Source organism: Ursus maritimus, unplaced genomic scaffold (genome assembly GCF_017311325.1).
Source record: "Ursus maritimus isolate PB19 unplaced genomic scaffold, ASM1731132v1 scaffold_21, whole genome shotgun sequence".
Classification (NCBI taxonomy): Eukaryota; Metazoa; Chordata; class Mammalia; order Carnivora; family Ursidae; genus Ursus; species Ursus maritimus.
In genome coordinates, this window is record NW_024424564.1 from 522,906 (window position 1) to 538,367 (window position 15,462).

Here is a 15,462-nt window from a genome sequence, read left to right on the forward strand (position 1 = left end):
TTTTTTTTTTTTTTTTTTTTTGCCTATTTAAGGCCATAAGGTTCTCCCTTTTCCCGCTCTTATCTCCGGGGACCCGCCGGGACCCACCTCCAGGAGCACTGCCCAGGAGAGCCGCCGCCCCCGACCGACCCCCCGGCCCTCGCCTCCCAGCCCCAGGCGGTTGGGCCGCAGCGCAGCAGAGGCGGCTGCGGGACGAAGGGCGGGGGGGCGGGGGGGAGGGTAGTGCGACTGCTGCAGTGCCCGCTGCCCACACTCCACCGCCCCTGGTCGGCCCCACCCTTTTCCGGACTGTGCGCTGCGCCTGCTCGGTTGGGACCCGGACCCTAGGTCTGCGCCCCCTCACCTCCTGCCTTCTCTCCGGCCCGTTACCCGGCCCCTCCCTGCCTCCGCTCTCCTGCCCTTCCCAGCAGAGGTGCCAGCCTAGGGGGGGATGGCAGAAGAGAGGAATCAAAGTTGACACTAGGCAGATAGGGCCATGCTGCGCAGGCCCGGGGCTGGAGAGGGGAAAGGGGGAGAGATCGTCCCAGGGGACGTGCAGCCCAGTCAGCAACTGTCTTTGTTCGTCCTCCTCATGGAAAGCAGTCTTCTTCCTGAAGCAACTGTCCCTCTTCCTCCCCCAGTACAAAGCGCAGGTGTCCTTCTTTCCCATAGAAGGAGGCACACTGATAAAAAGAAGAAAAAGGAGAAAAACAACAACACAAAACCCGGCTGGGGCCTAAATAGCTCTTCTGGCCCCTCCCTAACTCTAGAGCTACTTCCCTCTGCACCTTCTTGGTGTGGAAGACGACTAAGGCTGTGAAAAGGGACCGAGACTTCTCCAATCCCAGGATTTCCTCCTTAAACTCTGATTTGTCAGGACCTCCCCCTTCCTCCCCCTCTGCTCCAGCAGCTGCGGTCATTTCACGTCCCCCAGCTGTCTGCAAAGCACCTTTGTGTGGCCCACACCCGGGCAGGCCCCCTCTTCAGGCCTCCGCACCCCCAAACCCTGTGGAGGAGTGGGTACTTGACATCCCAGCCCCTCCCCACGAGCCCTGGGCGAGAGGAGGTTCTTTCACAGCTTGTTTCCTTCCCTCTGTGGGGATGCCACTCAGCCTCCTAGCAGGAAGCCACAGGTGGGGGTTGTGCTCACCCCTCTCTCCCCTTCCTCACCTCTAGGTCAGCTTTCCAGATGTTGAAAAGGCTGAGTGGCTAAATAAGGTGAGCGTTGTCTTTTTTTTCTGAGCGGGGAACAGGGTTCGTTTCTCCAGCCAGACCCTGCCACGCTTCAGGTCCAGCCCCTGTGCTCTCTGTGGGGAGGATTCTGAAGGAACTTGTCTTTAGGGGGAAGATTAGGCTCTCCTGTGACAGGTCCCCTCTCCGTCCAGATTGTGGCCCAGGTCTGGCCCTTCCTGGGCCAGTACATGGAGAAGCTTCTGGCAGAAACTGTGGCCCCAGCTGTTCGAGGCTCTAACACCCATCTGCAGACGTTCACATTTACACGGGTGGAACTGGGTGAAAAGGTGCGTGTGGAGGAAGGAAAGTAATGGGAGGAAGGAGACAGGGCAGGGGAGGTGGGTGGCCCAGAAGGACTGAGATACTTCCGCTTTCCCTCTTCTCTCTCTTAAGAATTCATCTCTCCGCAGCCATTGCGCATTGTAGGCGTCAAGGTTCACCCTGGTCAGAGCAAAGAACAGATCCTCCTGGATTTGAACATCAGGTAATGGCGCTCATTCTTCCAGCTTCCCCTTCAACAGGATCCTGGTCACTCTGAGCACTTCACTCCCCTCCCCCCATGTCAGCCTTGTGCCAACCCTCTTCGTTCTCTTCCTTGTCAACTGCAGCTATGTCGGTGATGTGCAAATTGATGTGGAAGTGAAGAAATATTTCTGCAAAGCAGGAGTCAAAGGCATGCAGGTAGGGCAGATGTCAGGGCCCCCCGTAATAGGGAGCCTTTGCCCTAAATTTCATGGGATATGAGGAAGTGGGAGGTTGGGAAAATCCAAGGCTGGGGAAGTCTAGGTTGGAAAGAAGGCCTTTTGTGGAGAAATGCTCTGCTCTTCTCTTGCCCCAGCTACATGGTGTCTTACGGGTGATTCTCGAGCCACTCATGGGGGACCTTCCTATTGTGGGGGCTGTGTCAATGTTCTTCATCCGACGCCCGGTAAGGGAAAACATTGAGGGGGATGGGGAAGCAGGGAAAACAGGATGGGGAGGGAGAGGGTGGCCAGTTCTGGGGCTTGGCAGGGGGGGGCGGGAGGGGAAGGCTGAGGGGTCTGGCAACTGTTGGATGGGTGTGACCATGCCACCACGTGCTCTGTATTGATCCCCCTGTTCTTTCCTTCCAGACTCTAGATATCAACTGGACGGGGATGACCAACCTGCTGGATATCCCAGGACTCAGGTGTCAAGGATTTATTGAGCACCTAAGCGTTCCAGCCCTGGGCTGTGGGTTTTCAGGATACAGAGCAGTACAAGAGGCAGCCAGTACCCTCCAGGAGCCTTGCCCATCCCCGCTGGAGAGACGACAGAGACCGGAGAAGTCCCATACTGTGATGTTTCTCCCGTGGGGGAGCACGTGTTTGGGTAGACGGTGAAGAGGCTGCAGGCTGCTCCGCAGGCGTAAACAGAAAGGAGCTGGGACAGCAGCGAAGGTTCAGAGCAGTGGGTGGGGATCAGGGTAGAAGAGTAGCAAAGAAGGATTTTCAGGAAAGGATGTCCCTCTAGCTTTAGGTCTTAGTTGTGGGAAGCAGAGCTGGGGTTGGGGTGATACTAGAAGTTGGGGCCACACTCACCTCCTTTTCTACTCCATTCAGCTCCCTCTCTGACACCATGATCATGGATTCCATTGCTGCCTTCCTTGTGTTGCCCAACCGATTATTGGTGCCCCTTGTGCCTGACCTTCATGACGTGGCCCAGTTGCGTTCCCCTCTTCCCAGGGTATGGCCTCTCCCCCATCAGACAGCTCCTCCTCTTGGGAACCTCATGCTGGGTCCTTAGTTTCTCATGGTCTGATTCCTCTGCACAGGGCATTATTCGGATTCACCTGCTGGCTGCCCGAGGTCTGGGCTCCAAGGACAAATACGTGAAGGGCCTGATTGAGGGCAAGTCAGACCCCTACGCGCTTGTGCGAGTGGGCACCCAGGCATTCTGCAGTCGAGTCATTGATGAGGACCTCAACCCCCAGTGGGGGGAGACTTACGAGGTGGGAGAGCTGAGGAGTGGGACCATCAAATGGGGGGAGGCCCTGGGGGCCGTGAGAGAAGATGCCGATTGGATGATCCTCACAGGGTAGCCGGTGAGACCCTTGTCCCTGTGTCCTTCAGGTGATGGTACACGAGGTCCCGGGGCAGGAGATTGAGGTGGAGGTGTTTGACAAGGATCCAGACAAAGACGACTTTCTGGGCAGGTGAGACCCTGCCTGTTAGGGCTCTAAAGCCTCAGTGCTACCAGGGTCGCAGAGGTAATTAGAATCTTTTTCCAGGCCTGAGAATTGTCTATCATTTTCCTTCCCGACCTCCCCACCCCTCGCCTCCACCACACACACGTGTATACACACGTAGATACACACACACACACACACAAGGATCTGCTGAGTATAAGAAAGGAGTCTGAAATTTGCCATTTATTTCTGGGTGGGTGAGTGGAGGGCCAATGACATGCTCCTAATTTCAGTGCTCTCCTTTTTCTCCGCTCACTGCCACCCCTCCCCACCCCCTCCAGGATGAAGCTGGATGTAGGGAAGGTATTGCAGGCTGGAGTACTGGATGATGTAAGTTGAGAGAAGAGGAAGAGGGGGCGTGGTCTCACCCATCGGATGCTACATCGGTGGGGAAGCGGTTGTGTGAATATCTGATCTTTCATACCTCACTTTCTTCTGCCCCTCCCTCCAGTGGTTTCCTCTGCAAGGCGGGCAAGGCCAAGTTCACTTAAAGCTAGAGTGGCTGTCACTTTTGTCAAATGCAGAAAAACTAGAGCAGGTAACCAATATGGGAAACAGGAAGCTGGAAATATAGGAAACTAGAGGGGCAAGGGTCTGACTACTCCCACTCCCCTTCCCTCCAGGTTCTGCAGTGGAATCGAGGAGTCTCCTCCCGCCCAGAGCCCCCGTCGGCCGCCATCTTAGTTGTCTATCTGGATCGGGCCCAGGATCTTCCTGTGAGTGGGGCTTCTGAGGGCGGCTAGACAGGAGGCCCTGGATGCGGCGTTCCCATATCCGCTCTTGCCCCTCCCTGCTTGGCTTCAGAAGCAGCAGCATGTGACACAAGGGTTCCAGGGAGGGCATCAGAGTCACCTCAGAGAAAAGATTCTGAGAGCCCGCCTTCCTTTCTGAGACAAAACCAGAAACACCCAAGATGGTGACTTCTGAATTCTACTCCCACAGCTGAAGAAGGGGAACAAGGAACCCAACCCCATGGTACAACTGTCAATTCAGGATATGACCCAGGAGAGCAAGGTGAGGACCAGGACAGCATTGTGTGTGTGTGTGGGGGGGGTGTGAGTGCGAGTGTGATTGGGAGGACTGTTCTTGGGATGAAGTCTCCCCTTTGGGCTGTCTGTAAGGGCAAAGGTTTTCTGGAGAAACAGGAATGGTACCGCAGCATGTCCCCTTAATCCCGTCCTGTGCACCTCCAGGCTGTCTACTGCACCAACAGCCCGGTGTGGGAGGAGGCTTTCCGGTTCTTCCTACAAGACCCTCGAAGCCAGGAGCTCGATGTGCAGGTGAGCTAATCACCTACTGAGCCCCTCCTGAATACCCTCTTCTGCCTTCCCAGGTCTGTACCGTGTCCCTCTCTCTTCCCTTTGATCAAATTCCAGTCCATCTACCTAGACTCTCCATCTCCTTCATGCTCCCCACTCTTCCCCAATGATCTCTCTAGAATCATCACTTTTTTTAAGATTTTTTTTATTCCGGGGAGAGACTGCGCGTGCATGTGTGAATGGGGGGAGGGGCAGAGGGAGAGAATCTCAAGGAAACTCCCTGCTGAGTGCAGAGCCTGATGCGGGGCTTGATCCCAGGACCCTGAGATTGTGACCTGAGCCAAAACCAAGAGTCGGTCAACCGACTGAGCTACCCAGGTGCCACTCTAGAATCATTCTTTATAGGGGCACCTGGCTGGCTCATTGGAAGAGCATGCAATTCTTGACCTTGGGGATATGAGTTCGAGCCATATGTTGGGTATAGAGATTACTTAAACTTTCTTAAAAAAAAGATTTTATTTGAGAGAGCAAGAAAGCACACGCATGAATGGAGGGGGAGGGGCAGAGGGAGAGGGAGAAGCAGACTCCCCATTGAGCAGGGGGCCCATCAATCCCAGGACCCTGGGATCATGACCTGAGCAGAAGGCAGACGCTTAACCGACTGAGTCACCCAGGCGCCCCTAGAATCATCCTTTATAACTGAGAGTTGTATACTTAAAATGAGTGATTTTCATGGTAAATTATGCCTCACTGAAATTGAGTAGGTCTCTGTTTTCCTGCTTCTCTACATGCCCTCTTCCTATGACTCTAGGTGAAGGATGACTCCAGGGCTCTGACGTTAGGGGCACTGACCCTGCCTCTGGCTCGCCTGCTGACTGCCTCTGAACTCACCTTGGACCAGTGGTTCCAGCTCAGCAGCTCTGGCCCAAACTCCAGGCTCTACATGAAATTGGTTATGAGGGTATGTAGACCGGATACGCTGAGGGTGGTGAGGGGCCTTGTAGATTCCTTGGTATTAGGAATAAAGAAGGGGAATCCTCTAAGATCTAATGAGCTAGTGTATGTGGAAGCATCTAGCAGGCACACAAAAAGTTTGTTGACCAGATGGGGGAAAATGTGGTATACGAGTAGGAGGAGTGTGGAAGGAACCCTCTAGAGATGAGCCCAGCCGAGGCAGGGGCCTGTTTTCCCCATCAGAGCCTCTGCTCTACCCCTCCCCCCACATCCGTTGCCTGCTGGTGGCTCGCTGCACTTCTTTGATGGGACGATCACTACCTTTCCCAGATCTTGTACTTGGATTCATCAGAAGTACACTTTCCCACTGTGCCTGGAACTCCTGGTGCTTGGGACCTGGACGAGAGCCCCCAGACAGGCAGCAGTGTGGATGCCCCGCCTCGACCTTCTCACACTACTCCTGATAGTGACTTTGGGATGGAGGTGAGTCTAGATCTGGAAAGGACTACCTAGGGTCTGTTGCCTAAGCGTGCAAAGCCTGTTTCAGGGCTGGTTTTGAGAGCTTTCTCTCTGACTGCCATCTGGGGCCTCTATCTGTCCCTTTTGCAGAGTGTGCTTCGGATTCACGTACTAGAGGCCCAGGACCTGATTGCCAAAGACCGTTTCTTGGGGGGACTGGTGAAGGGCAAATCAGACCCGTATGTCAAACTAAAGCTGGCAGGACGAAGCTTCCGGAGCCGTGTTGTTCGGGAAGATCTCAATCCCCGCTGGAATGAGATTTTTGAGGTCAGAACTGAGCAGCTAGGACTCTTTCCAGTCCCTTCTCCTTCTTCCCTGTAGCTCTGAGAGTGCGCCGAAAGCCCTCTGGGGTTCAGGTGGTTGAGGGTGAGGTTCCCAGTCATTTGAAGAAGAAGACGACTCCGCCTTGGCATTGTTTTCTCCCACTAGGTGATTGTCACATCAATTCCAGGCCAAGAGCTAGACATTGAAGTTTTTGACAAGGATCTGGACAAGGATGACTTTCTGGGCAGGTGAGAGGATGGAAGTCCAGAGGAGAAGACAGGCTAGGCCTCTGTGGGCCATGGAAGTCTGGCTTCGGGGAGATAAGAGACTTGGTTCTGACCACTGGCCTCTTGTTTGCATTTTTCTCCTCGACAGGTGTAAAGTGAGTCTCACCGCAGTCCTAAACACTGGCTTCCTCGATGAGGTGAGCAAGGGAGTACAATCAATAATCCCTCCTGATCTGGACCCATGTCTCAATCTCATTGTTCCTCTGTCCCCACACCCCAAGTCTTAAGCCCGCCTTTGTCCACAGTGGCTGACCCTGGAGGACGTGCCATCTGGCCGCCTGCACTTGCGTCTGGAGCGTCTGACCCCGCGGCCCACGGCTGCCGAGTTAGAGGAGGTAGGGAAGGGACTCCGGATGGGGCACGGCGAAGTCTTCCGTCCGTTTCCGAGGAGTAGGCCAGGCCCCGGCGTGTGGGTCACGGCTCCCCAAGCCTGCCGTGTCCTCCCGCAGGTGCTGCAGGTGAACAGTCTGATCCAGACGCAGAAGAGCGCGGAGCTGGCCGCCGCCCTGCTGTCCGTGTATCTGGAGCGGGCGGACGAGCTGCCGGTGAGAGCTGCTCCCCACGCCCTGTAGCTCCCTGGCCCTTCCTCCGCCTCCCTCAGGTTTGGATGCTGCTGGGGTATTTGGAATAGGAAATTCCAAATTCCTCCTTCCCAGGGTGGTGCTGGCGTGGGAAGAATGGTCCGTTCAAGGCCAGGAGGGTGGTGGCTGTCAAGTGACCATGGGGACCTGCTTGCTGGCCGGGGATGTGATCCGTGAGCGGGAGATCTGCCTCACTAGGTCTGAGTTTAAGACCATATTTAATATTCAACGCGATATTCTCTCTCTAGCTCCGAAAAGGGACCAAGCCTCCCAGCACTTACGCTACTCTCACCGTAGGAGATACTTCTCATAAGACGAAGGTATGAGGAAATGCCGCAGGGCTGTCTGGGAGGGATAAGAGACGCAAAGGAGAGCGTTCCAAGCACTGACCATAACCTCTCACCTCCACCAGACTATTGCCCAAACCGCAGCCCCTGTCTGGGACGAGAGTGCCTCCTTTCTCATCAGGAAACCAAACACCGAGAGCCTGGAGCTGCAGGTACCGTAAATTCATTCTGCGAACATTCTGCCACCATGGGCTAGGCACTGAACCAGGCACGGGCCGTTCAGAGAGAAAAGATTTAGTTCTTATCTTTACGGAGCTCACTCTCTCTTTTGGGAGAAAAATAACCAGGGACAACTTCCAGGCTGACAACTGCTGAGGTTAAAGGCACTGTGGGGAAAAGGAGCGCGTCTACCTCAGACAAGGGGGAAAGGTGGAGGCAGTGGGAGCGGTAGCCCTCGATGACCCTGAGCTTAAGGGCAGACAGGCTGTGACCAAGAAGAGAAGGAAAAGTCTTCAGGCTGAGAAGGGAACGAGGAGAAGGCAAACTGTACATCACAGAGGCAGATAGAAGCAGGGTCAAAAGGGCTCCCTCTTGACTCTTATGCTAAGAATGTGGATTTAACCTAAAGGCATAAGGAAACATTTAAAGGAGGGGTGACATACCCAGATTTGCACTTTCCAGAGATCCTGCTGACAGCAGGGCGAAGCATGGCCTGAAGGAAGATGGTGCTGGCGGCAGGGTGGTCAGCTAACAGGCCATGAAACAAGAATGACGAAGGCCGATGGTATTTAGTGGTGGTTACTTTGACATGGGGGGAGAAGGAACAAGGAAGAGCCTAGACACGAACTCCTGCGTTTTTAGCCTGGGGTAGTGGGACAGAGGAGGGTGCCACGGCCAACATGGGGAATGGTCAAAGCAGGAGTTCTCGAATTAGAGATCTCTGAGACCACCCAAGGGGAAACAGCCATCCAGAAGGTAGATCTGCGGCCCACGACGGTGTTCTTGCCCCTCCCTCTTGTTTGAGCATCATGGGCAAGCACGCGGAGCAACTACAGTCCAACTACAGTCGGGGTGTGAACGAGCCCCCTGAGGGCCTGCGGTCCGAAGACTAAGGAGGGACGCTTGAGCACGGCAGCAATGAAAGAGCAGACTTGCTGACGGAGGAAGAGGAGCCCTTCAAAGGGTCTGAGGTGTAGCCGGGGCAGTGGGGCTTTCGCCAGGGCAGAAGGGGGTACGGAAGCCAAAGAAGAGTGTCTGAAAAGACAGGAAGTGGCCAATGTTCCCGAGAAACAAAATGAGATGACGGAGAATGACTGACTGTGAAACTGAGGTAGCTGGTGATTGGAGCAACCTCAGCACGGAGGAGAAACTGGATTTCAGGGGGTTGAAGGGTGAACAAAAGTAAAGAGGTAGGGGAGTGGGGGGAGGGTGGTGGAGGTAATACAGGGGTGCTTTTCCTCTTCCAGAGTGGGAGGAGTCAAAGACCTTCTGCAGTTGATAAAATAATAAGTAGAGAATTAACGAACAGAAACCAAGAGACCTTAAAGATAACGTCACTGAACAGCAACAGCAGAGGCAGGGAAGCGTGTCAGTGAGCCGCAGTCCTTCCCTTGCACAGCAGGGGTCCGGGGACACTCAAGCTGACAAATCACGACAGAAATACGGGCATATTAGCTAGAATTATGCTAGAACTCAGAAGACAGGAAGGGTCTGCAGGTCATGACATCTACATTTGCAGGAGTATGGAAAAGGGGGCTGGATGGGCAGGAACCATTGAATTCCATTTCTGGTGTTCTCTTTCTCCACCCTGTGCAGCTGTTACAGCCCTCAGGTATAACTTGTGAAAGCTTAGGAAGTAGAGCACAGTCTAGTCTGCTTAGGAAAGGAAGGGAAGCAGGGCCAGCAACAGGGCTTCCCTGTGGCTGTCACAAAGGGGAGTCTCTCCCAAACCACCCAAGTGTTTGGACCTGGAACACCACGGTTAAATCATTGGCCTCTTGATCCCACAGGTTCGGGGTGAGGGGACTGGCACACTGGGCTCATTCTCCCTGCCCCTCTCGGAGCTACTCGTGGCCGACCAGCTCTGCCTGGACCATTGGTTTCCACTTAACAACGGGCAAGGGCAGGTGCTTCTGCAGGCGCAGCTGGGGGTGAGTGCCAGGAGATGACGGGCCGAGGGAGGACAGAGACCAGGGGCCATGTTCTCGTAGCCGGGGAGCCGAGCAGGACTCAGCCCAGCTCACAGCTGTCTTGCCCACCTAGATCCTGGTGTCCCAGCACTCAGGAGTGGAAGCGCACAGCCCCAGCTACAGCCCCAGCTCCTCCTCTCTGAGTGAAGAACCGGAGCTCTGGGGGGGACTCCCTCATAGCACCTCCTCAGCCCCGGAGCTGCGGCAGCGCCTGCCGCATGGTGACAGGTGAGGGGCGAGGACAGAAAGATGGTGTGCAGTCGGGAAGATGAAGGACGGGCTACGGCTTCCCGGGGCCCTACCTTCTCCCAGACCTGTCTCCATCTCTCCACAGTCCCCCCGAGGCTCCGCCTGGGCCCCTGGGCCAGGTGAGACTAACCGTCTGGTACTACAGCGAAGAACGAAAGCTGGTCAGCATCGTTCACAGTTGCCGGTGAGACCCCGGCCGCCCTCTCCTCCCGGTCCCCGGCCGCCCTCCCCCTCGGCTGCCTTCTTACCTTCATCTTCCTGTGCAGGGCCCTTCGACAGAACGGACGGGATCCCCCTGACCCCTACGTGTCACTGTTGCTACTGCCAGACAAGAACCGGGGCACCAAGAGGAAGACCTCACAGAAGAAGAGAACCCTAAATCCTGAATTCACTGAACGGTCAGTCAGTAGGCATTCAGGTGGAGAGATGGGCGGCTCGGGAAGGAATCCCTGCCCCTAATACGCAGTCCCACCCCCCACCCCCAGATTTGAGTGGGAACTGCTCCTGGATGAGGCCCTGAGGCGAAAGCTGGATGTCTCTGTGAAGTCTAGTTCCTCCTTCATGTCAAGAGAGCGTGAGCTACTGGGGAAGGTAAGCGGGCGAGGATGAGCAAGGCAAAGGTAAGGCTTGCACGCTGCTGGGAGCAAGGCTGTCCGCCCTCCGGGACTTAGGGAGGAAGCCCTGCAGGTGACCCTACTAGACACGTGACCTGAGCACCTCTGGACCGGTTTGGAGCAGGAGTGTGGGATGGTGGGATGTGGTCTTTGGAGATCTCAGAATAACATCTGGCCCCCACCATCCTCCAATGCAGGTGCAGCTGGACCTTGCCGAGATAGACCTTTCCCAGGGAGCGGCCCAGTGGTGAGTATCTGATGGGCACGGGATGAGCCTGGGTGTTTAAGCAAGAGAAATCCCAGTCATGGGAAGGGAGAAAAGAATGCATTCTGAGTGAGAACCACTGATTCTCTGTAGCACAAGGGCCCTTGGGTCATGCTTCATTTCTGAGAGGCCACAAGTCCCCTTGCCTTCTCTGCTTCTTCCCACAGGTATGACCTCATGGATGACAAGGGCAGCTCTTAGGAACCAAAGATTCCCAGCCTGACCACTGTCTCCTTGCCTTGCCTCTCGCTACATCACCACCTCGATGTGACGAGCCTAAAGCTAGGGCCTGAGGGCAGAGCCTGCGCCCCCTCCGCCCTCTCACCCCCGTGCTGGGGCCTTTGCCTGACCAAAGAGGAGGACCACATGTCATCCTTTACTGCATGGCCTTTATCCTTCTGGGCTCCTGAGGCAGAGACCCGAGCTGGCTGTTCCCCGCTCTGCCTGCACATTCTCCTCCTTCCGTCGCAACTCCTCAGGGCCTTCTTTATCTGTGCCTGGCCGCTGGCAGCACTAGCAGTGGCGTTCGCTTATGCCAAATACAGCTTCTGGAAAGAACTTTTTCTCCTTAACCGGATGGCCACCTTCTTCCCTACCGTGAACAGTCAGGGAGGGCAAACACACGGGTAGGAAGGTGGACGGGCTAACCACTCCAGCCAAGAGCCTCTGGGACTACTCGTGTCATCAGCGCACAGTAACCCAGGCCTTCTGTCCAGTTCTGCTCCCACTTCTCCTCAAGTCTGTCCCGAAAATTACACCACCTGTGATGACTAGGGCCGGCCTCTTGATTCACTTTGGGAACCAGAACGCTTAGCCACTACTTGAAGACTCAGAATCTGTCAGTCTTGGGGCGTCTGGCTGGTGTGTGCGGCGGGCCTCGGAGGACTGGAGCCAGCGGGGCCGATATTCGGTTCAGGTGTCTAGGCTGTTAACTCACTGACTAGAACTGAATCTCTTGGTTTTGCACCAAACCTGGCAATCCAGTGTATCTTATAGTAAACATACTCAAACCAGCTGTGGCTCTTTTCCTTAAAGACAGGGAATCCAGCCTACTGTCACTATTTGCAGGTGACGTATTGCATATAGGAAATCCTAAAGACTCCATCAAAAAACCGTTAGAACTGAAAATTCAGTAAAGCTGTAGGATATAACATACAAAAATCTGTTGTATTTCTAGGTACCAATAGCTACTAAATAAATTAAAACAGTCCCATTTACAGTTGCTTCAAAGAGAATAAAATACCTAGAAATAAATTTAACCAAGGAGGTGAAAAACCCGTACACAACATTAGGAAAGGAATCGAAGACACAAATAAATGAAAAGAAATTCCATGCTCAGGGCTGCAAGTACGGTCAAAATAGCCATACTACCCAAAACAAGCTACAGAGTCCATGCGATCCCTATCAAAAATCCAATGGCATCTTGCACAGAAATAATCCTAAAATTTTCATGGAACCACAAAAGTCCCCAAAGAACAAAGCTAGAGGCATCATACTCCTTGAGTTCAAACGATTTTATGAAGATACAGTAATCAGAACGGTATCGTGTTGGCATAAAAACACACAGATCAACAGAACAGCCCAGAAGCAAACCCACACGATACAGGTTTCTCTGCTATCTGAAAGTACAGTGTTCCTGCGAAACCTTTCATGAGCCAAAATGACTGATATAAAGTGAAAAATCAATTACTGCTAATTTAGATGGAGAAATTTTTGAGAATTCCCAGACCCCCAAAATACTCTCTTTCAGGCGTCTCTGACACTTCAGGACACATCCTGCTAACGGACGCATGAAATAAATTGAAATAAGGCACAGACACTCATAGTTCAAACCTGTGGCATTCAGATGCTGCACGTATGCCCAGGAAGAAGCTTGGGGGGCCACTCTCCCGGCATGGGGTGCTCACAGCCCCTGTGATGGCTCGCCACAAAACAAAAGCTGAATGCCATTTTTGCTTTTCACCCTTCTTCGTAAAAGCAAAAATCCCCTTCGGATTTCTTTTGGTTAGTGAAAAGAGGTCCTAATGTAGGTCTTTCTTAAAAGCAAAGTGGCCTAACATGGACTTTCACAAAGCAGCTATCTGCATATGGCTGATTTAGGACAAAGGAGCCAGTACTCTACATAATGGGGAAAGGACAGTCCCTAACATACTGGGAAAACTAGACAGCCGTATGCAAAACAACGAGACTGGAACACTATCTTACACTCTACACAAAAATCAACTAAAAATGGGTTACACACTTGAACGTAAGACCCGAAACCACAAAACTAGAAAAAATACGCAATAAGCTCTTTGACACGGGTCTTGGCAATGACATTTTTTTGATGTGATACCCAAAGCAAAGGCAACAAAAGCACAAATAATCATCGACATCAAACTAAAAAGTTCCTGCGCCGCATACAAAACCAACAAAATGAAAAGGCAAACTACTGAGGGGGAGAAAATATTTGCAAATTATGTATCTGGTAGGGGGTTAATATTTGAAATATACAAAGAACTCACACAACTCAATAGCAAAAAAAAAAAAAAATTTAAAAATGGGCAGATTTGAATAGACATTTTTCCAAAGACGACATACAGATGGTCACCAAGTCCCTGAAAAGATGTTCACCATCACGAATCATCAGGGAAATGCAAATTTAAACTACAACCATACATCACTCACACCTTTTAGAATGGCTATCATCACAAAGACAAGAAATAACAAGTGTTGGTGAGAACAGGAACCCTTGTACACTGTTGGCAGGATATAAACTGGTGCAAGAACTAGGGAAAACAGCATGGAAGGTCCTCAAAAAATTAAAAATAGAACTGCCGTGTGATCCAACAATTCCACTTCTGGGTATGTATCTAAAGGAAATCACTCTCTCAAAAAGACACCTGTACCCCCATATTCACTGTAGCATTATTTACAAAAGCCAAGACAGGGAAACAACCTAAGTGACCACAAAAGAATGGATGGATAAAGAAATGTGGGGTGTGCACGTGTGTATACACACACATCGGAATATTATTCAGTCATAAAAAGAAGGAAATCTTACCATTTACAACAACATGGATGGACCTCAAGGGCATCATGCTAAGTGAAACAAGTCAAAGACAAATACCGTATAATCTCACGTACATGTGGAATCTAATAATAGTACTAAAAAAAAGCTCATAGATACAGAGAACATATCGGTGATTGCAGAGGTGGGGGTTGGGGGAAATGGGTGAAGGGGGTCAAAAGATACAAGCTTCCAGCTATAAAATAAGACGTGGGACGCGAAGTACAGCATCGTGACTATAGCTAATAAAACCATATTGTGTATTTGGAAGCTGCTAAGACTAGAGATCTGAAAAGTACTCATCACAAGGGAAAAAAACTATGTAAGGTGATGGATGTTAGCTAAACTGGACTGTTTATGGTTTTGAGAGGTATACAAATACTGAAATATTATGTTGTATACCTGAAACTAATTTAATGTTCTATGTCAGTGTTAATTTTTTTAAATATAAAAAGGAAAAACACAAGTTGAATTTTTTTTAAAAGCCTTTCGATTTATGAATCACGTCAGTTTAATTAGTGGTCACAACCTACTGTGGATGCAGCCACCAAGAGTGTTGGTTCCGCTGAGGATGGTCAAGGGACCTGTGTGAAGGAATTCCTTTTGAGTTTCTCAGTGACACTCATTCCCAGTCACAGTGATGAATGAAGGCAGTCCCCCACCTACCGTCTGCTGCCCATTCTGATCTCACGGGCTGTGCAGGGAAAGGACTCTTAAGCCGGTGAATCCGGAGGCCCTGCGCACCAGCATGGGCTCACGGTGCGTCTTAGTGGCAGGTGTCGCCATGTCCAAAAAGGCTTCAGGCCTACCACTCAGACATGCTCACTTTGAGCTCTGCTCCTTTTGGGGCCCTTCCTCGAATGGCAGCTAGAGAAGCTGTACTCCATCTGTTCTAACTACCACATGCAAGCAGAGTGAGGGGGAGGAAGAACAGATTACTGAAAACAGGGTCAGTGGACTAGGTGATTTCAGAACTGCCTTGGGAGGGGGGTGCTTTATGATCTTCTCTGGAAGAATATAAGCCTCAGGATGCTGTCCACCGGGAGGAGAGGAAAGCCTCAGTTCCACAAGGCGTTGTCAAAATTCACCTTATTAGCAAAAGCTGAATTTAAACTTCATGCCATCCATGAACTCAGCTCCTAATTTTTCAATAACTCTTTTGTACTCACTGCTGGTCTTCTGCTGTCTGTTTCCTTCCCACCAACTGAACAGGATTCTCAAGCCTTGGTCATGAGCAAGAGGACACAGCTGCCCTCCCTCCCCTCTAACCGAGAAACTTAAGGAAGGAAAACCAAAAAAACACAGGGCAGAGGAACTTACATTTCTGAAGTCTCTTATCGAGTTGTTTGATACTGGGCATGTGGCCCAAGGCCTGCTGGTCTAGCTGGCTTCAGTTAATACAAACAGGGAGTTTGCAACGTGTGGTTTTAAGAAGCACTCTTGACCTAGTTCATCATTTCAAGTAATTACATTTCCAAAAAACCAGAGGACATGGCACACATTCTCCCATCCAGAAGGGTCCCTAAT

At 52.1% G+C, this 15,462-nt stretch overlaps 1 protein-coding gene across 1 annotated transcript in view; it reads left to right on the top strand.

Moving 5' to 3' along the window:
• Positions 1-11,899, top strand: part of ESYT1 (extended synaptotagmin 1) — a 12,814-nt gene extending 915 nt beyond the window's left edge. The window contains exons 2-31 of the mRNA XM_008712257.2: positions 1,156-1,197; positions 1,365-1,499; positions 1,623-1,696; positions 1,821-1,893; positions 2,051-2,140; positions 2,325-2,380; positions 2,793-2,916; positions 3,005-3,181; positions 3,303-3,385; positions 3,700-3,748; positions 3,870-3,956; positions 4,042-4,134; positions 4,361-4,432; positions 4,612-4,698; positions 5,489-5,638; positions 5,962-6,114; positions 6,241-6,417; positions 6,580-6,662; positions 6,790-6,838; positions 6,947-7,036; positions 7,151-7,246; positions 7,531-7,602; positions 7,695-7,781; positions 9,579-9,719; positions 9,832-9,986; positions 10,093-10,191; positions 10,274-10,405; positions 10,493-10,598; positions 10,819-10,868; positions 11,054-11,899. Coding sequence (XP_008710479.1) covers positions 1,156-1,197; positions 1,365-1,499; positions 1,623-1,696; positions 1,821-1,893; positions 2,051-2,140; positions 2,325-2,380; positions 2,793-2,916; positions 3,005-3,181; positions 3,303-3,385; positions 3,700-3,748; positions 3,870-3,956; positions 4,042-4,134; positions 4,361-4,432; positions 4,612-4,698; positions 5,489-5,638; positions 5,962-6,114; positions 6,241-6,417; positions 6,580-6,662; positions 6,790-6,838; positions 6,947-7,036; positions 7,151-7,246; positions 7,531-7,602; positions 7,695-7,781; positions 9,579-9,719; positions 9,832-9,986; positions 10,093-10,191; positions 10,274-10,405; positions 10,493-10,598; positions 10,819-10,868; positions 11,054-11,087 — 2,916 coding nt within the window. The 3' untranslated portion in view covers positions 11,088-11,899. The remainder of the gene's footprint in view (positions 1-1,155; positions 1,198-1,364; positions 1,500-1,622; positions 1,697-1,820; positions 1,894-2,050; positions 2,141-2,324; positions 2,381-2,792; positions 2,917-3,004; positions 3,182-3,302; positions 3,386-3,699; positions 3,749-3,869; positions 3,957-4,041; positions 4,135-4,360; positions 4,433-4,611; positions 4,699-5,488; positions 5,639-5,961; positions 6,115-6,240; positions 6,418-6,579; positions 6,663-6,789; positions 6,839-6,946; positions 7,037-7,150; positions 7,247-7,530; positions 7,603-7,694; positions 7,782-9,578; positions 9,720-9,831; positions 9,987-10,092; positions 10,192-10,273; positions 10,406-10,492; positions 10,599-10,818; positions 10,869-11,053) is intronic.
• The last annotated feature ends 3,563 nt before the right edge of the window (positions 11,900-15,462 follow it).